The sequence below is a fragment of the Priapulus caudatus genome, unplaced genomic scaffold (assembly GCF_000485595.1).
Source record: "Priapulus caudatus unplaced genomic scaffold, Priapulus_caudatus-5.0.1 Scaffold2640, whole genome shotgun sequence".
Lineage (NCBI taxonomy): Eukaryota > Metazoa > Priapulida > Priapulimorpha > Priapulimorphida > Priapulidae > Priapulus > Priapulus caudatus.
In genome coordinates this window covers 1-21,908 of record NW_014579701.1, presented here as the reverse complement: position 1 = coordinate 21,908, position 21,908 = coordinate 1, and the positions used below count along the sequence as shown (strand labels likewise).

General features: G+C 42.6%; 1 protein-coding gene and 1 pseudogene across 2 annotated transcripts; one reads left to right on the top strand and one right to left on the bottom strand.

Moving 5' to 3' along the window:
• Nucleotides 1–397: 397 nt before the first annotated feature.
• On the bottom strand, nt 398–11,778 carry LOC106818912 (annotated as a pseudogene).
• An 83-nt stretch (nt 11,779–11,861) lies between these two features.
• On the top strand, nt 11,862–17,681 carry LOC106818910 (armadillo repeat-containing protein 7-like). Of its 2 annotated transcripts, none has more exons than XM_014823580.1 (7): nt 11,862–12,079; nt 15,068–15,166; nt 15,658–15,765; nt 16,159–16,225; nt 16,375–16,445; nt 16,750–16,934; nt 17,264–17,681. In XM_014823580.1, the coding sequence occupies exons 1-6, from the start codon at nt 11,971–11,973 to the stop codon at nt 16,929–16,931; spliced, it is 636 nt and encodes a 211-aa protein (XP_014679066.1). In that variant the 5' UTR covers nt 11,862–11,970; the 3' UTR covers nt 16,932–16,934; nt 17,264–17,681. The 2 variants fall into 2 exon arrangements, with proteins under 2 accessions (XP_014679066.1, XP_014679067.1); XM_014823581.1 differs by having other exon boundaries at nt 11,868–12,079; nt 15,658–15,726.
• The last annotated feature ends 4,227 nt before the right edge of the window (nt 17,682–21,908 follow it).

Here is a 21,908-nt window from a genome sequence, read left to right as displayed (position 1 = left end):
TGTTAGTCCCAAATGTGTTCACATACACGCCGAAACAGTGGAAGGCACAGCCAGGGATGGTATCAGGAACCTTCTCAAAGGAATGTTCGTTGGAATCGTTACGAAAGTTGCCTCGAGATGGCGCGTACGTTTAAGTGTCTTAAGATTAAAGTTAGAAGCTCCCATCGTACGTAGTAGCAACAACTATTTCCACGACAGAATAGGTGAGCACTCATCCATTTACCTACGCAAGCCTACAGGCTGTCCAGTGTTGGCATGATCAGGCTTAACAGCTGTTCAAGCATGGTGATGGTCATCTAAACGAGAGTTGACCGCCTTGATGCCATATGATATATCGAATTTCGAGGGAAAGCACACCCTAAGGTTCATAACCAGCAAAAATACTAAAACATGTCACTGCAGAACGAATACAACCACCTTGCATGATATCTTTTGTTACATAGTCTGTCTAGCAAATGTTAAATAGTGTATCTTGCACATGTTGATGTATCTAAAAATAAAATATTAAAGCTGCAATTGTGCTTACATAATAACGATACGAAAAATATTCGTATGAACATTCCTGTGCCTAAAACGTTACAATCCCTCTTGATTACTATAACTGCATTCTAAACGCTATACATAGCAATAGACGACCATATTCACTTGCCCTTTATATAGAGTTAGTCATACTGACCAAACTGGCTTAATAATCCTTATAACAACGACTTTAGTTTAGCTGATATTTGTTCTCTTTGCTATCAGTATATACACGTATCTTTAGATTCAATGCATGCAATTGAGATTACTCTGTCAATCGTACAACACCCCGTTTGATATCACATATACTATATAAAAATATTAGTGAAATCGGCAACGAAAATCGCACAGGGGGAGCGATCACAAGTTTCAACTCAAGCAATTCTTCGAATTTTCTCGTCACACGACTCGCCTTACAACCGCTTTCGCCGTAGCCAGGATCATCAATAAACCACGTTTAACCAACATTACATTCTAGCCACGAGTTTTCGACGAGTTTACTTGCATGTAGATCTGCAACATTGTGCTAAAGGTACTTGCAGTCCGAAATACAATGTTCGACGCAAAATCCTGCAACCAGGCGGTCAAACGTGGACACGGCTGCTGCTTTTTATACAGCGATGTATATACACGCAAAACACCAAGAGGAATACTAAAGCCATACTGTACACTGCTCAAGTCTGCACACTCGAATAATTATATAGGAGATATGCCTTCGTTATATATATATATATATCGACTAATTCACCAACTTGAAGAGATTGCAATCATGTGACTGGCCCTTTAACCGACTTTAGAATAAAATAAGCCACCTCAATATCGAAAGCATGGAGGGTTTAGCATCGGCAGCAAAAAATATTCAAAATGATATTCTCTTACAAGTAAAATTGTCACCGTTCGCAAGAATCCGCATCACGATTCCTTATTGTCGTGAATTACAAATAAAAATGTGAAGCTGCAAGATGCTTGCTTGCGCAAGAAGGAACTGTGAATTTCTAGTTATCGACCGGCATGTGGAAACGAAAATCCCACAATGAAGACTAGTGTTCTATACTCGGAAATAGTGAATATAATCATGAAACACACGACAACAACGCCTCTTGTTTTTAAACTTCCATCACTACCCGGTTCAACGGAAGCACTCCGGCGCAAACAACACACCACCAAAAGATCGCGCACCGAACACCGACGGTAACTAACTTAATGGAACAAAAGCGCGTCACGACCCGACGACCCAACGACGACAATAGGAAAATCTAAACGCTACGATGCCGCCGTCGATCCGAAATTCGGCGAAAAATGCGCCGTCTTCGTGCCTCGGGAACGTTGACGCGGCGCGCTCCCGCGGCGTGCGATCTATCGCGCCAGCGTGGTGATGAGAGACGAACACATCTCGAAGAACTCGAGCGTGTTGTGCGGCTTCGAGTCGCCTTCCTCTGTGACGTCTTCGGTCTCGGCGACGTTGCCGACTCCGTCCGATGACAGCGACGACCGGAGCGAATCCGACATTGTATCGTCTGCAACAGAGATAACGCAGACGTACTGTTCAGCTGTACCTTTCAGCCGTACCGTTCAGTCGTATTACGCAGCCGTACCGTTCAGCCGTATTGTTCAGACGTACTGTTCAGCCATACTATTCAGCCGTGCTATTCTTAGCCCACTATTTTTAGCTGTACTATTTTTAGCCCACCATTTTAGCAGTACTATTCAGGCGTACTTCTTGTCGACTATTTTTAGCCAAACTATTCAGATGTACTATTTGCAATAACAGTGAATAAACAGTACAGACGGGAACGCACGTATGTTTATTAGGATACAAATGTACGTTGCATATAGTAAGAAGAATACAAAGGAGATCTCATATAGTGCAGAACTCTCGCTATGTCACCAGTGTAGATTTTTTTAAACGTAAAGAAGTCTGACAGGTGTTATTATTATTTGCTTAAAAGTGCGAAATTTCCAGCCATCCAGCGCTGATCGCAGTTAGAATAAAAAAATCAAACATCGCATAGTGAAGTTCCACGCCGATCACTTAGGCGAGCTATGGCGGTTTTTCATATCTTACTTGGATTATCCTGGTTATTGAGGCTCTTGAAATCGAGCAGGTAGCTCTTGTGATCGACCTGGTACAACTGCAGCGCCATCTTGATGTAACGTCCGTTTCCGCCCTTTCTGCGCACCCGGACGTGGAACGGATTGATAGCCTTCCATTCCTAGCAGTAGCAGATGCACACGAATTAGTAAGAATACCACCAATTAGTAATTATTATCACCCTTACATTTCCCTACACCTTTACATCTTGCTCACATCTTCGCTAAAAAAAATCGCATTCTTAAGTGGGAACTGAAAGCGATTAGATCACTTGTGATTGCGGCAGGCAGCTCTTTAGTAAATTTTCCCACGACAGAAAAACTAGCATCATTACACAACGATATTGTGCACAGTGTGGCATGCTATAACCAAAGGGAAGTCTGCGGCAGGCTCTCATCATCCATGCAACCATTACAGCTATCTCGAGGCTGCGTGGAATACAGCTCGGTGAAAACTCTGAAGGTCAACTTACGTAATCCAAGGTCTTCATAGCTCTAAAAACTTCACTCATAATATCGTGCGGTCGGCTCTGTGATCTGATGCCTTGAAGAGAAAAGATCGATGTGTTAACGTGAAACAGGTCCCAAAAAGCATATCTTGCATCAAACAAGACAAATGCCCCGCGAAATACAGAAATACATTTGTTCTCTACAGATACAAGCCATCTGAGATTTTCAACCTTAACATTTTCCCTCAAGGACTTATTACTGCTACACAACAACTGCCCTGCATGTGGTACATACATAACCAGATAAACCACAAATGAAATTATTAGAAAATATTCAAAATTCTTATTCGAAGATTTACCTAAATGCCATCTAGCTCGCTTGATGGGAGTGTTGACTTTTCTATCTGTAGTTCCTAAGTTATCCAGCGTGTGAGTAATGTTCTTCAAGTCTGAAACGACACGTCAACAAATATACCAACACAGTCACCGACACGTTCTTTCTGCAAACCATTAACTGGCTACTTTCACTACAGTCTCATACCTGAACACGCTATCAAAACCTATGTCACAGGCGGCGACATCAATCTAACATGCCTGACTGATCAACTGGCTTGGACTGCCTATGCGAAACTATGTATCAACTGGCTATCAACACCTATGTGAAAACAGATGGCAACATCTACAAAACGTGCCGTGGCTTTGACCGTCATTCTCGCGACGTTTACAGATCGAGTGACCAGCCTTGCCTAGGTCGTGATCGGATGATTAACGTGGAGTACTCACGATCTACAAAGATCTAACATGCCTGACTGATCACCTGGCTGTGACCGCCAACTCACGATCTACAAAGATCTAACATGCGTGACTGATCACCTGGCTGTGACCGCCAACTCACGATCTACAAAGATCTAACATGCCCGACTGATCAACTGGCTTGGACTGCCTATGCGAAACTATGTATCAACTGGCTATCGACACCTATGTGAAAACAGATGGCGACATCTACAAACATGCACGGCTGTGACCGCCATTCTCGCGACGTTTACAGACCGAGCGACTAGCCGGGCCTGACGGACAACTAACGTGTGAGAGGTAGAGTACTCACGAGGCATGCGCTCAGGGTGAGGTTTGGGAGCTGTGTCGGAGACCTGGACACGAGGCGGACTCGTTGCCACGTAGAAATCCTTGATGTCTATCTTCTCGCCGGCTAAAACGTCAAGATGTTTCCATCGTTAGTGAATTAAACGTCAAATTGTTGCCATCCTTAGTAAATAAAACATCGAAATTTTGCCATCGTTAGTAAATAAAACGTCAATTTGTTGCCATTGTTAGTAAATAAAACGAGTAAATCGGTAGAAAATCGACCGCGGAACAGATCGGCGAGTGCAACAAGCCTGTTTAACCAAATGAAAATCGCGTTTACTCTTTATGATGCTTCTAGTTCTGCGTCACACACGAAACGCAATTATGCACACACCAACCGAGCAGGAATATCGTACCGAAATCCTGTAGTACGGTCTAATAAACTGTCGTATGTGAAATAACCGCCGTACTCTGTTTTCCATCGTAGCATCGTGGGATTCACTGCAGATGGTGCCACCCGGACTACTTACCGTCATTGTAGTTCCGCTTGTTGTCAATGATGAGACTGTAGGCAATGGTAAGCTGGTCATGAGGATCCCCACTAAGCAGTGCTCCTTGTACCTCCTGCTGGCCCACACTAAATTTCTACATGCAAGAAAGAAAGCCTTTTATACCCGACAGCAGTGTTTATTGGCACGCATCGATGTTTGCACTCAACTTGTTTCGATAGCACAGGTACGAAATAGAAACCACGTAAATGTTGTCTCTGTTTCTAGTATTCTAATTAGGTGCTAACACATGTTGCTCACGATATATTGTAGTCGAGGGAAATCACGGCAACTTTTGCATCGGCGATGTTAGCATCCGCGAGGCAAAATACGCGTTTACCGGATGCAGAAAACTCGTGCAAAACCACGTCGTCATTCCTACCTCGCAGATTTCCTGCACTGCATCCATGTCGATGATTCCTGAATCGAATTCGTTCTCCGGCGGGAACAGATACTGCTTCAGATCCTTCTTAAACCAATCGTGCTCCCTGGATAAAAACAATACACTTCAACAACCGGTACCATGAGAGTTTCCTCCCTAACACAAGTCCTGCGCACAAACAGTGCTTCGGAATTCGCAAACGAAACTGCCGACGGAGAAAACCAGGGGCGTCGCTAGGGAAGCGTTGAGCCGCGAGCAATGGCGGGGGACTCCGCACGCATTACGGAGGAGGGGAGGAAGGTCATCGATGATGAACGTACTTGATGTCCTTCATTGTGGCTCTCTTGAGCGGATCCACCTGCAGCATGTGGATCAGCAGGCTTGTCACCGACTTGTTCAGATAGTCCGGTATCGGGAAGATTCCGGCTGAAAGGGATAAATAGAGATTCAAGGTCATTCGGCCATGTTGTTAAGATGTCGGCCATGCTGCACGCGAGAATGAGGGGTGAAACTCTGAATATTGGCATATAGCCAACTTTTTCATAAAGGTTAACGTGGTACTTTTACCATGAATTTTATACTTACATTTGATCTTCCGGAACAACGTGGGTACATGTTCGTCATCAAATGGCAGCTGAAAAATAAATTATGTTAATATTTAATCTAACTAATTATAATAAATGAAAAATATATAAATTGTAAAATTATAATTATATATATATCGGACCGCCTCGCCGAGAAAGCAAGCTGTGGTTAGTAGCTGCCTTTTGTTTCGTTAGGCAAAATACATTCGGATTGATGGCAACAGAATGGATAATCGTGTCGTACGTTTTAGTCTGTATCTCCGGATTGCTTGTGTATATCGAGGAACGATTTCGCACGATGCTAGGCGAATGTACTGTGTACGATTTGGCTCAAGTTAGTTGAGTTACGCGTAGTAAATCGTAGGTATTCTAAGTTAGTAAATGACGAATTTCCTTGTTTATTGAAGTCACACTCCTTCCCTATTTTATCTACTCCTGATATATATATAATATATATAATATTTAATATACTTTAATTATAAATAAAAATATCACATTAATTATAATGATCAACTTACATTCGATCCATTTGGAGATGTAACCGTTCCACTTACCGTTCACACAAGCAGTGCATAGAGGATCACTCCACAACTCCAGATTCCACCTCAGGTCCTGCATCAGCCTGTCCAAAGACAACAACACACAACATCACAATTTCACTTCACCTTCTGAGACAACTACCACACTAGTAGAGCCACAACTCGAGGCACAACCAACACATAGAACGGACCGAGAACTCCACACATGAAACGACCACTACGACCATACTGAACAAGAGTTTGAGTGGGATTGCTAGAGGGAGTCACCGGCCGACAGGTTTACGCGTGACCACCCACGGCGCGGAGAGCACGCGAGTGATTAGACGCTAGCTGACCACTTGCGCGGAGATGACCGTCGGTGCTGCGTCTAGTTCGGTGATCCGCAGCTCGTTCTCAGGAAACTCCCCATCCTCATCATATTCGACAGGACTCGCGTGTGCGTAAACAGCGCACGATGTTCTCATGATGGCATTGTATGACGCCATTCAATGTGACATTGCATGATGACATTGATGATGACATTGCATGACGCCATTGCATGGTGACATTGCATGAGGATATGCATGATGACATTGCATGGTGGACATTGCAGGAGGATAATGCATGATGACATTGCATGATGCCATTGCATGGTACTTGCATGGTGACATTGCATGAGGATAATGCATGATGACATTGCATGGTGACATTGCATCGAGGATAATGCACGATGACATTGATGGTGACATTTGGATGAGGAATAATACATGATGACATTGCACGACATTCACATGAATTACTTGTATGACGGGATTGCATGAAAGCATTACATGACGGCATATGTATGACGGCATTATGACGGCATTTGACCTTGACGGCATTGTATGACCGGCATTACATGGGTCACCTATTGTCTCCATGCCTCTTGTTTTCATATATATATTATACAATGTGTACATATGAATATGCGTGTGTGCGTGCTAGCGTGCATATAAAAAATCACTATAACTACCAGCTATGACCTGGAACCAATGTAGCTACAGAGAACTATCGCGTGAAACTCATGTATCTACGGAGAGCTATGGGCTTACCAAAGTCTGCGATCTTGACCGCCCGTGTTGTGGTCTAGAGCGCAGGTTTTCTGGCTTCAGGTCGCGATGGGACGACCATGTGTCGGTGGCCAGTAGTCGACACCGATATAATCTGATCTGGAAGAACTTACGTGCCTCGCTCTCCTTCAGCTGTGAAGAACGACAAGCACCATGGCAACGCACGCATGGCAACGCACCTCGTGAGGACAGATCCGCAGTTTGCCACACTTGCGGCATCGCCGCGGTTTGCAATCGTTTCACGAATTTTAATAACACGAATTCATTCGGTTGAACGTTTGCTTCGTATCACGATATCAAGCGTTCATGGATCATGCGGTGGCGAATAGCAAATGTCACTGTGCGTGTTTGAAATTCATAAATTAGAAGATTTGGAAGATATTACGTGAATACCGTTCAGTAAAATACACGCAGTCTGCGGGTATGAACAGATTTCGTATTTTCACATGTGATGTCAGCACACAACTAATGACAGTTTCGATAAAAACACAGTTGAGGTAGACTACGGAAGCACTATCTATAAACATACTAACTTAACATTCGAATGATATAAGTGCATAGGCATCTAATAATTTACTCGAGTCAATACCTTCATGCTTCACAATAAGTCGAATAGTTCTCCACCAGCTAACTATTCCATAACCATAGAAATAATCAGTTGGTGTGCTAATAACTTGGTATCTAAAATAATAGGCAAAAACAGTCGTGTTATGCATAGAAGCCACAGACATATTGAAATACTTTGACTTTATAAATTCTACATTGTCTAAAACGTATTACATAAGATAACAAATAAATTAATACAAGCTGCGAGAGGTTTTAACAGTGCCGTGGCATGACCGCGCTCATTCTAACGTCTACTGCGGTGACTCGGTGCGGCAGTGGTGGATCTAGTAAACCTGTTAGTCCCAAATGTGTTCACATACACGCCGAAACAGTGGAAGGCACAGCCAGGGATCGGTATCAGGAACCTTCTCAAAGGAATGTTCGTTGGAATGTTACGAAAGTTGCCACGAGATGGGCGTACGTTTAAGTGTCTTCAGATTAAAGATAGAGCTCCCATCGTACGTAGTAGCAACAAACTATTTCCACGACATGAATAGGTGAGACACGTTCCATTTACCTACGTCAAGCCTTACAGGCTGAAATAGAGAGCTGGCCACCTGTAAACTAATTAATGCAGGCAAAACTACACAGTACTATCCAACTCAACATGCCACTGGCAGTGGCCACTTGCAGTGGCATAAGCTTTACATGTAACACACTGACAGTACAGAATGCAGTTAAGAAATTATTAGCGCATTTAAGGAGATATACCTTCTTCAAAACACAATTTGCTTTGGAAATTTCACTGTGACATTGTAGCCTCATACATCCAGCATGTATAGATTCTACTAGCCAACTCCGGCCAGTCAAATCTTTCTAACAGTAAACAAATCCATGTTTAACCTCCTCTTAGGGTCAAAAGGTCTTATGCCGACACTTAACGCTTGCGGCATGCGAGCAGCAGCAAGCTACATTTCATGGTCCTTTCACATAAGCATAATAATGCTAGGTCACCGCTGAAACAAAAAAAGTTTTCAATCGCCTCCGTCAGATCCATGTCCCTCAAAACATGTCTAAAATCGGCCCTCTGCCCCCAGTTTGGACCTTTGACCTGTGACCTCGCTAATTTAGGCACAGTGAATGGTTTTTTTCCATGATGCTATTACATCCGACTTCGACGAGCCTAGTCGAGCCTGTTTAGATTAATGTGCGAATTTCTGCATTTTCTCCCTATTACCTTATAGTAAGGAGGAAATGTTCCCCCTTCTTTTTACACCTTTTGACCTTTGAACCTTTCGACCCAGCTCTCGACATCTCAACTCGGTTTTCGGATTATCCCCCCCCCACGTCACCGAATTATCCCTAAAACCGTACATCAAGCGCATTTAGATTGCTTCTGTGCCCAACTGTTGATGCACGGACGGTATGACGCACGACGGTCACGGACGGTAGCACGACGCTACGAAAGGCGCGCTTCATGCGTTCTACAAGCATGCATCTGACTATCGTACAGTCAGTGAAGCTAAAAATACAATATTGTCCCCGATCTAAACAGTATTTCTGTCTGCAAAATGTGTATGCCAGATAACAGCTATTTTTGTGCTTGAATAAGTGCCTCTGCACAGACAAGAAATAGCATTTGCCTTACATATTGAATGTATCTATAAATACATTCTGTACGCTCCAGTATCCTCTGCGCCAATGACAATCTAATCTCAAAATTTAGAGTAAACATCACGTGGCCTGTAGTGCACAAAAATACCGACATGCAAAAATACGTTACTTTAGTAGTTAGTCTAGTAATAATTACACTTTTACAAAAACTTGTTATTTAAGATAAAACGCAAATAATTGTTTTGGGAAGATTGTAAAGAGCTACGTCTAGCTGAGAAGAAGCATTTTTTCTATTGCATTTAAAGAATGGTTGACTTAGCAGTATGCGATTGAAACTGTATAACGATGACGTTAATAGTTACGTTTCTCCAAATATTTCAGTCAATGCTATTTCTTTTAGTCTTGTGAGAGTGCATTTCTGTATGTACCAGTAACATTAGCTACATTATACTTGTTCATATTAACAGGTTACTTTAAACAGATGTCCAATTTATTATATTCCAACAATATCGCCATTAGATTTGCATCTACCAGTGAATATCTGAGGAAAAAATGACACAAGGACGATCCCCTGCACATCATTCTTAGATACAATAATGTAACCAAACCAGGATTAGGGTTACCAAGCGTCCGCTATTGGTTTTTCTGTGGGGAAATTCAGGAAGCCCTGAGTCGAATCAATCAGGAGCGTGTTTGCATGGTACGTTTTCAGAGACTAGAAACTTCCAACTGGTTTATTCTCAACACTGAACCTTTCTACGCTATCTTGGAACTTATATGTATTCACGAATCTCTGTATTAAATAATATAAACCTGCTTACAGAAAATTCGAAGTGACGAGCGGCGGATCTTTCACGCCATCTGTTCACCTGTGACGTACGCATTCGCCACTGCGCCATAGCGATCGCAAACGCAGCGCCTCGATTGTGTCGGTGAATCGCGCTCTTCAAACCGAAATAAGCGTCACATGGTAACAAGGAAATGCGCCTCATCAGTTTATATTGCGCTCTCACTTCGAATTTTTTAACAGTTATATTAGTTAATACAGAAGTATTGTATTACATCAAGTAAGTCCCCGGTTAGCGGAGAAAGGTTCGTGTTTAGATAAAACCCAGTTTGGAAGTGTCAGGTCTCGAAAAACGAACCATAAAACCGCCCTGGATGATTCACTCGGGTTCCCTGAATTTCCTCCACAGAACCATAGCACGCGTTGTAACCCTTATCCTGGGTTTGGGTCTACACTTATTGTATCAAATTCATTTTATGCTATGATCGCATAGGATGATGTGCATAACGGAGTGCACACCCAAGTACTTTTATTTCGTTGAACTTGACTTATATTTATATTAAGTCATTATTATATCGCACTGGCTGGAGGTACGCAGCTGTCGGTCGTTCAAGCCCCTTTTTTGCGTTCTAGGGTTAGGTTAGATTAGCGATTTAGGGTTAGGTTAGGTTTAGGGTTATGGTTTAGGGTTAGGGTTAGGGTTCTTGCTCGATCTAACTCTCAAATCGTGAATTTATTTTCCCAAGGCGTTATTTCGAATCTAGCTGCCACGGCCGCCATCTATTGTTCTGTTAAATATGAAACGCGAATGGAATGCGCGTACCCGTAGCCAACGCAGGACATTAAGATACGGCTTGGCAGTACCGTAAGCAACTGCCTTTATTTATAAACTAAACATGCAGGGTGCTATTCATATTATCACTTACAGCTTGATGATGTGTGGATGTCGGAAGAGCTTGAGATTCTGTATCTCTCTTCGAATCTTTCCGACGACATCTAAACTTTTGATCTTCTGCCTATTGAGAACCTTGATGGCAACCTTGTGCTTCGTCAGTTGATGCTCTCCAACTAGAAGAAGAGATATGTAGCAGCAAGCTTGTTATTTAGATTTTAGGCACATAACTCGGCTACCCAAGATAGGTCACATCCCCTGGCTAGCTACTGGCTCCCTGCGTTATTATCCACGTAACCGTGGGCTACGTAGTAATCTATCCAGATCCAGATCCAGATAACACTAACCTGCAATGCAATATTGACCCTCGGGAACTGAAAATTTACAACCACTTACGATGCAGCGGTTTCCAAATGTTGCGTCGGAATCTTGTGACTTTTGATGCTAAAATTCGCAACATTTTTAATGTGTGGTAACGATCAAATACCTCAACATGGGTTTATACTTACTTTTAACTTTTCCGAAAGTACCAACGCCGAGTGTATCACCAAGAATGTAGTGACCAATTTTCACTTTTGGAGGGGAATCCGCCATGGCTGATTCTTGTTTACTTCCAGGTCTTACTATCCCATAATGCGTAGCGATAATAATATTACGCGTTCTTTGATTGGACAGTATCCTTAAGGTTAGCAAATCGTAATCATTGTTACATGATGGCTAAATTGCGTACATGTTTTTTGTCACGTTTGCTGTTACAGCAGTTCCAGTCATAGTCCCAGTACAGCAACTCCTGAGAACAAGTACAGAAGTCCGTGTTGTCACCGAGTTATTGCTAAGATATTCACGTTATGTTTAGCACTAAAGAGTATCTAGACAAGAAAACAGGTCCTTATGGGGTTGGGAGGCTTTCGTATCTTCAGATGCTGGTGACGGAGTTTCAAGATACTGATAGTCAAGGCAAACATATTTACACACATTTATTCCTAATCGGAGTAATCCTATTCTTCCTACTCTGTACTCCTACGCGTCCTACTAGTAATATTATTACTTCTCTTTCTTCTGTTGACAACAGTGGTGTTACACGACTGGGTCTGGTTATACTACTAGGATTTTCAATTTGGATATGCTAAACATGTTGACATTCTCTCCCTCATCAAACCCAGAACTTCGGAAGTGATACCAGTAGCAGTACCACAGACTAACGGATACATCCGTTAGTCTGTGGTGATGCCTTGTGAAATACAAGAGTGGGACAATATACGATACGATACGATACGATACGAAACCCCCTTTTTCATCTTCCATCTACTACCGCTCAAGGGGTCGTTGTCGTAACAGGTACTACAGATATGTACCCGAGGTACATATATGTATACACAAAGTGTACCAGACTTGTACTAACAGAAGTGTACCCTAACCCTAACACTAGCCCTAACCCTAATCCTAACTCTAACTCTAACCCTAACCCTAAACATACCTCATATAAAATATAAACATAATACTAAACAACCTAAAACTACCGTCGGTACATATCTGTAGTACCTCCCAGCAAACACGGAACATTCTCGTAACATTCGCTGGAGGTTCTAGTTTGGTTACATTAACCAAAAATATTCTAAGAACATTCCCATATCGTTATGCATTTATTGGTTTTACTTGATGTGAGAGAGTTATGTCTTCGAGGAATTCGGAAAACGTTAACCGTCCTCAGATGGGTTCGAATTAAACTCATAATTCCGCGTTTTTGTGATGTTGCAAACTATAGCACAGGTATCAAATGTATTTTTGTTCGCAGTGCTACTGGGGACGGTAGCCGTATCTTAATGTCTCGAGGCACGGGTACGGTAGTCCATTTGCGGCATGCATCGCTTTTCACAAATAATGTCGTTCACTAGCTATTAATAATCTCCAGCCTAAAGTAATTAATTAATTAATTATTAATTAATAATAAATTAGCTAGCTCTACACTAGTTGTTTGGGATTGATTGTCAGTTCAGAAACAGTTCAGTTCAGTTTGTTATTGAAAGCCAAAGATTTTATACACCATAAGATTAATTTATCTGTGTTAGATGCTATCATATACGACTCGAGTCGCTTATAATTTGTGTTAAGGTTAGTGATAGGGATAGTTTATACTGTTTGTACTTGTTTGTGTGTGTGGTCGTTGTGTGATTGTACTGCTCGTAGGGTCTATGTCCCCTGACCTCTGTTTGACCTCGCTCGTTTAGCTATTTCTGACTAACCCTAACCCTAACCTAATCCTAACCCTAACCCTAACCCTAACGCCTATATATATTATATATTATATTATATATATATATTATCAGAAATAGCTAACGAGCGAGTCAAACAGAGGTCAAGGGACATAGACCTATTGCGATTGTATGCCAGTACGCTGGAGACAAGACTGCAGCGCACACGTAGTGTTGCTGCAGTTAATATGTTATTTTTTCGGAGGTTGATCATGTTATGTGAATGTTTGCAAAAAACGTTCTCAGAACGTCAGGAAAACTTTCCTAAAACACGTTTTAGAACGTTACTGAATAATGTTCTGCCTAACTAAAAAGAAACCATTCCCATAACATTCAAGGAACATAACTTTGTTAGCTGGGCTGTTACGACAACGACCCTTCGTGCTTCTACTACCCTGCTCAACACATCTGGACCCTTTATGCAAGGGCTCGACACTAACTTTTTTTTTTCAGTGGCCCGATCGGGCCACCAAAATCATTGATTTTCAATTTTTGGTGGCCCGAAATGAAATCTGGTGGCCCGAAAAAAAAACAAAGTAAAACATTATAAACTCTTATTTCAATCTCGTATTAGTATCTTATTTGAAAATTGGGCCGTCTGATGCACTTGCACAAGTCTTTAAACAACCGCCACACACTGACAATTGATGTGAGGCATACATTTGAATTGTCCATTCCACGGCATCAAATTTTCACCAGAACCCGCTGTTCTGGTTCGCTTGATACAATGTAATCACATGTGATGCTGTGCGCTTGGCAAAATATGCTTTGGCCTGCGCCCGCTCACATTTTGACTCTGGCTAGACTGGTTCGGCGGCCGAACTGTTCGTCGCAGAGCGTGTACATTGTTTAGCAGAGCGTGAGGCCGGATACCAGTCTAACACAATAACGTGGCTTGTTGCAGCCGCAGTAGACCGATCTAACCGTGCGCCGTGTATGCCCGCGGTAGAATGCTGCACGTGCGTACGTGTGGCCCTCGCTCCACGAATTGCTCGCTCTCTTTTGAATGAGACTCTACACGTAGAAACAATTTATTTTCTTATCACATAGACACTTTGAAATTTTAGTGGCCCGTTCGGGCCACCAAATTTTAACTTTTTGGAAATTTTGGTGGCCCGACATCAAGTTTGGTGGCCCCGGGCCACGGGCCACCGCTAGTGTCGAGCCTTGCTTTATGGCTTCCCTGTATACCATCTTTTATTATCCTTATACTGAATATATTCCTCATCCATAAACGCGCATTCCTCCTACTCCATATTTCTCCTCCGTCCTCTCTTATCTTTTCCCTATTTATTCACTCCTACCTAAGTATACCTTGTCTGCCTGCATGCCCTCCTCTCATGTTCACTTTCTCTTTACCCCCTCTCCTGCCTACAACTCTATCATTTCTCGATATCTGGCCTTCACCATAATTGTTCCCCAACATTCCTTCCCCACCTTCCCATTTTCCTTCACGATATTCTCCTCTCTTTCCTCTTCCACCTACTACCCATTTCCCATTTCTATGTTCCCTCTTATATTCCTCTTCATAAAGTTTCAGATAATATTAATGGTAGCGAAAATCCTTGGTTATACTCTACCTGTTTTGCTGCTATTTTACTCTAAGCAACACATGTATGGGGTGCCATGGTCATTTGCTTCCCCAGTACTCCAAGTGGCAACTAGTGGTAACATTTGATTTTTTTTATTCCAGATGCAAAGTTACAAGTACTGAGCAATCTAGCCAATTTTGCATACGATCCAATCAACTATGATCACATGAGATCACTTAATGTTATGGACCTTTTTCTTGGTGAGCGGGGGTAACAGTGAAATTTCATCCATTCCATAAATTGCATGCTGCCTTTTGCTATTATCAGATTAGTTCCTAGCTGTATAGAGTTTTGATCTGATATTGTAAGGTTTCATTTCTGTTAGCTAATTTATATACATTATATGTAGCCTCTTTTATGCCTTGGCCATAGCCCATAACCTGTGAGTGAACATGCAAACAGGTACTCGATAAAGGGAATAATTAAGGTTACTAAAGTTAATCAATAGTATATATACGAATATATATATATAATATATACATATATATATATATATATTAGCTGCCATAGACATCTTGATATGGTCAATCATCCATAGGCATAAAATATGGGTCCTCTAGCTTACATTACACTTATGTACTTATTTTACCATGTACATACTTATGCACATGTACATGTATGTATTTATGTACATAGGTTAGGTTATGTTTACCGGTTAACATTATATACATGTGCTGTGTTTCTTTTACAGATAGTCTATCGGATTCTGACAGCAACATTGTAGAAAGTGCTACTGCAGGCATCTGTAATCTGTGCCTAGGTAATGGCTGGTATCCACACATAAATACGAAAGATGAACGTGAGATATTAAAGGGTTTACAGGGTTTCTTCTGAGGGAAAATTGGACAAAGGAGGTAATGGCCAGTTTGGGGAAAAAATGTGCATTATGGATTCAAATACAGGATGTATTGATATACTTATAGGTATATATATAGATACAGGATATACTTATCAGTAAATACAGGAACATTTTCACAACGGCGATGTTAAATTTGACAACGGCGGGCGCCACTGTGTCTCCTATGTATAAGAAACCCTGGTTTATATGTGGTTTACTTGGTAAATATAGCCCAATGCACTGAGTTATTCCTTTGTACATTAAACTGAGCAAGTAAATGAAAATTTCTATATTGCTTTTATGTAAAATTGTAACCGAATTGTTGATTCTTAAATAATTCTAGTTGTATTCCAGATAAGAAGAACAAGGTATACATCTTGCAACAAGAGGGTGTCAGGCTGCTCCTACCATGCTTATCAAGGTTAGTTAGACCTTTACAGCTAGTGCAATGCTTTCCCGTTGTCAGTGTATTTGATTTGGTTTATGTTTTTATCACCACCTGTAGTTGTACTGTTTGTTGAAGATGAGAGTAGAATATCTAATGTTATTCAACCTTCATGTATGTTTCAGTATGCATGAGGAAACTGTACTGAACACTATGGCCTGTCTCATGTTTCTAGTCACACCCGAATCAAAACAAGGTAACTGACGGGCTTTTGTTGAATTGCATGGTATTCGAACATTCTGATTCGGAATGTTCTGTCTTCATAAATTAAAATAATCATGCAAATTCAGATGTCACTGATGATTAATGTTTTGAGCATTGTTTTTTTTGCTTCAAAAATTATGGCATTTCACAGAAAAAGAGTTCATTAAATAATCATAGGCGATTCCTCTCTCCTGCAGTATCTCTCGAATGAGTGGCCGGCGTAATATCTATTCACATTACCGTTTCACTCACAGGAATAATAGAGAAATAATATCGTATTACTGTCTCGCGCATAGAGATCACAGAGCTCGCTGTGGTCGACTGTATGCTGAGGCTGCAACGCTCGACCAATCCTCGTCTCTCCAACATGGCCGCCGTCTTTCTCGCGGACTACTGCACGGCTGAGCAGGTCGCTGAAGCCCAACGCGTGTCGTCACTCCAGGAGGCAGATTCCGTCGTCACGAGCAACGGAACGTGACAGGTAGCGTACCTGCGTGGTTACGGTGGTGCGTGTAGCGGATGGTAATCGTAACATTGCTGTAACTATATGGATAAGGTGGTACAGGTATCGGGTGTGGGTGTATAGTAATCGTAACATTGCAGATAGTATAGTGTAACGTGTGTGATTATGGTGGTACGTGTTGCGGGGATGGGTGGATCGTAATCGTAATGTTGGCGGTAGTAATTATAAGCTTACAGGTAGAATAGCAGTAATGCTAACATTACAGGTGGGGTTGCTGTAATGGTAGCAATGTAACTATTACAATATGTGTCACATTTGTACCATTGATACAGCTTGTGGAATTTCAGATCTGAAGTGTGGGGGAAAGCTAAGTGGATAGAAAAGTGGTCAAACACACCTCCAGCACTGATGCTCCCACAGAGATACAGCTTCAACTTCATCCACAAGTCATTGTCAAGTATTTATTCTATATATTTGCATGTGAAGGAAAAAGATCTGACGGTTTCTGTACGTGCTTCTCTCGATAGTAATCAAACGTTAATCTACGACTGTAAATGTTATTATTACCTCCGCCCAACAGAGTTGGAGGAGGTTATGTTTTCGCTCTTGTGCGTTAGTGTGTTCGTGTGTTCGCGCGATCGATATTAGCGCGTCAGCCAGCGAGCCAGCGAACCAGCCAGCTCAGCGAGCCAGCTAGCGTATACATGTGAGCGAGCAGCAGCAACGAGCGGCTGCTACGAGCGAGCGAGCAGCAAGCCAGCAAGCCAGCGTGTACATGTCAGTACGCTGGCGTATATCGTGGGTTATTCGTGTGTTCGTGAGTCGTATGGCGTCTGGCGTATGTCGTTGGCAGAGGTATGCACTCTCCGTGAGTGCACTCTGTCTAGTTTTAAGTTGTCGCAATGTCCAACAGGTGGCGTTAGTGAAATGTGATAGCAAAGTTGTAGTGAAGCGTAATCAATTTTCTATGTCTTGCTATAAAAGCCGTTGGTGCATTGTCAGTTCCATCACTATGTTTAATTACGAAATATGATATATCAACTGCCATATTATATTAAAATTGTCTTTTTAAAATCATATCAAAGTGTAGGTTGCCAATTTTATGTCTACTAGATTACACTGCGAATTGAGATATAACGCGTGAGAAATGGTTTCTATTAAACCATACTGAGTATTCATCACATCACCGAGGATGGAGACTGAAGTGAAATATTGTTATGACGATATGTGGGTGATAACTCGGTGGTAGGGTGGATTTAATCTGGATAATATCAAGAGTGAATAATATTATTCGCTCCTGATAATTTACAGTAAAGGGTTTTAATCTGCCTGGTGGAATTTTGTAAGAAAAAAATACATGGCATATTAGTTGAAATCACCAGCTTCCTCTTTTTATACTGAATAGAGAGATTCACAGTGAGAAATTGTTTACATTAAATATCAGGACATGTGCGAAACAGATGCTAAATCATCTCAGCTGCTTCGTATGTTTGCAGCGGTCTAAACGCAACCCAATTCTGTCCATAATTTTTATTTGGCTGTTAGTAAAGATTTAATGTTGCATCCCAATGAATGTTATTAGCAAAATATTACATGAAAACCTTTCAAAATTATACATAATGATAAATATAATATAGAGAGTGAGAGACGAGAGAGAATTATATTAATTGAGGCATAGGATGAGTTGATGTTTGGGTGTTGAGTTTCTAGTCAAACCTCCAGCTGCCTGACAAAGCAGATTAATTACACTCAGCCTTCTCTCCCTTGTGATACTTTCTCCTCTTGTCCTCTCTCGTCCAACATGACTGTACGGGCTGTCATGTTTTGGATTTCGCCGGTGAATGCTCACGAGTGCTCACTGCAGATGCTGTCCGTGTCTTTCTCAAGCTTTTCAGCTGTGCTACTGCTTGCTTTCTCGGTACTATCTCTGTCATGTCTCTGTTGGTCGGCTTATAGATACTTTATGATTGCTTTGTTGCTGCTTGCCTGCTGCTTGACTTGCTGTATAACTTTTTTTGATTGCTCTTGCTTTTCTGCAGTATTTGCTGCTGCTGCACTTCTCGCATTGCCTTGTCTTTTGTGTTGTCTTGCCATTTCTGGCTGTAGAATATTACCCTTTGTCTAGCTGACTTAGTCTTTTGGATTGTAGCCTGAGATATGAATAACTTAAACCTGAATGGCTGTAAAAGGTGTTGCCTGCTTCGCGCGGTGGTGGTTGCATGCCTGCTGCTGTGCTGCTCTCGTCACTCGTGCTCTTTTGCTGCTGCTGCTACTGCTGATTGCTGCTGCTTGCTGGTGCTGGCTACTGCGGCTGCTGCTGCTGATGCTGCTGGCTGCGCCTGATGACTTGATGCTGCCTTGCTGCTTGATGCTTGCGCGTTTGGCTTTTACTGGGGCTACTACTGTTAGCTTGACTTATATATGTGATATCTTAGTACTTATATAGGGGCGTTGTTTGTACTATGCTTTTTGCGTTTTGAGTGTTGTACTTGCTGTGCCTTAGCTGCTTCTGTTGATTACATGTCTATACTTAGTTTGATTGACTGCGTTAGCAATGGTGTTCTGATATACCGTTGGTGCTTTGCTTGCTGCGGTTAGTACTGCTGCTGCTGGCTTTTTCTGGTGTTTTTTACTTCGACGTTTTTTGACTGAGGTGGAATACTGAGGCTGGGTGATTGCTTTCGTATTCCACAGAAACAAATGCGGGTTTTTTGGCGTGCCTACTTTTTTGGGCTGATGGACTGTTTCTCGGTAGCTGCTTGGCTTGTTGGCAGGCTCACTGCTACTGATGGTCTTACCAGGGTTGCCGGCAGCTGACGTGTCTTCCGAAATTTCCACTGTTATATAGCTGGCTAGCCCTGAAGCGCGCTCGCTACTCGAACTGTTTGCTGCGGCTGCTGCTGCTTTACTTGCTGCTGCTGCTTGCTTCGAGTGAACTAGATAACGTTTGAGTGAATAGACCGCCTTGTTCGGTCCGCTAGGCTTACATTGCTTGCTCTCAGTTTATGTTTGTGGCGTCGATCTTGGTCTCTGTTACGCATGACTTCCTATAACTAGATTTGCTTGGCACTGCAATATGCAAACGGCCGGTCCAACTTTACGTATACCTTTATAGGTCTATGCAATTGCGTGTGGCGCTGCTGCTGCGTGGGTGGTGCTACCTGCTGCTTTGCGCTGCATGCTACTGCTGCTGCTGGTGCTGCTGTGTTACTACTACTAGCGTGCTGTTACTTGCTGCTGCTGACTGATTGCCCGACAATCTACCAGCCTTCCACATCGGCACATTATGTTTATGAGCGGCTTCACACAGTCTGGCTTCCCGCACGTGTGCCGAACGAGTGATAAACTTGGCTGTGTGCGGGCACCATATAATATGTGTGTTGTGTGCGCGCGTGCAGTTCGACCGTGGCGTGCGTGTGTGCGTGCTGTGCGTGTGTGTTTGTGGGGATGTGTGGGTGTATATATACTATATATATATATATATATATATATATATATAATATTATTATTATATATATGAGCTATATATATTATATACTATATATATGTACAAGCCGTTCGTCGCGCCGAAGTGCAGGTGGAGAGAGGAGTCATAAACCAAAGCCACAATAACTGCGCGTCCGTAACTTGAAAGGGGGCCGCCGCGAGATGTTCGGAAGGCAGATACGTAGCCGGCATACGTTGTTAATCGCCACGACGTACCCCCCCCCAATCGCTCACTTACTCGCCCCACACCGCCGACACTCGCCACACGCGCGCACGCACACGGACGGACGCACGCACGCACGCACATACACTGACGCACGGACGCACGAACGCAAGCACGCACGGACGGACGGACGCACACACACACGGACGCTCGCACGCACACACGCACACCCGGACCCACACGGACGCGCGCACACACACACACACACACACAGGCGCGCGCACGCACGCGCGCACGGACGCACACACACACACGGACGCGCGCACGCACGCACACACGGACGCACACGGACGCACGCACGCACGGACACACACACACGGGCGTGCGCGCGAGATGGATGTGTGGATCTATTTCGGGAACTACAAGCTATATCTGTTATTGCTATATCGTAATTCAGTATGGAAGCGCTATCCTAGAAGATCAGGTCGAGTAGCCACAGCTACTGGGCTTGTTTTGGTTAGCAGTTTATGTGCACATGATACACAGATTTTGTAATGTCTGGACAGCTGCAGCTAACACGCGTAATCAGATGTGTTTGTACACAGACGAGCCGAGGTTACGGCCATGCTAATATGTTGAAATCCTTGAAAAGTTTATCGCAACATGCAGGTATTTCTCCGTAAATCCAGTTTCTACGCAATTTTGAAAACCCTACAGGAGAGATAGCCAGCCTACTGAAGAAACTTTTTAAAACTTGAAATTTTTAATGCTAATTAATATCAGGAGTCGATAATAGGGAATAATAGGGAATTCCCTATTATCTACTCCTGTTAATATGTTATNCATTTACGTCGTTGTTAAGACCTGAATCTAAAGATGTTAAGTCGATTTAATTTCTGGAATGTATATGTGCTGCGTGTACGATGTATCAGTTACACCGATTGACCGCACCCAAGCAATATATATACAGGAGTCTAACAAACAACAGTCACATTCTAAGGTTCATATAAATTCCTCGGGGATCTTGGATCCCCTGTATCACTGTCTGACGCCTCCGGCACTCCTGAGTTTTTTTCTCCCCGTTCGCTCATCTTCCCTGCTGCATCTTAGATCCATACAGTTGCTATGATCTTCATATGTATCGGCATGCTCCGCGATACACGTGATACAGTGCGATGCAGATCCCATGGGGAAGCTACTTCCCAGCTTCGTGTATAAACACGGGGTTTAGCGATGGTGGGTGGGGTCATACGTACCCGAATTATGCGGTTAGTAATCCAGAGGGATCTATATATATATATATATATATATATATATATACTACTATATATATATATATATAT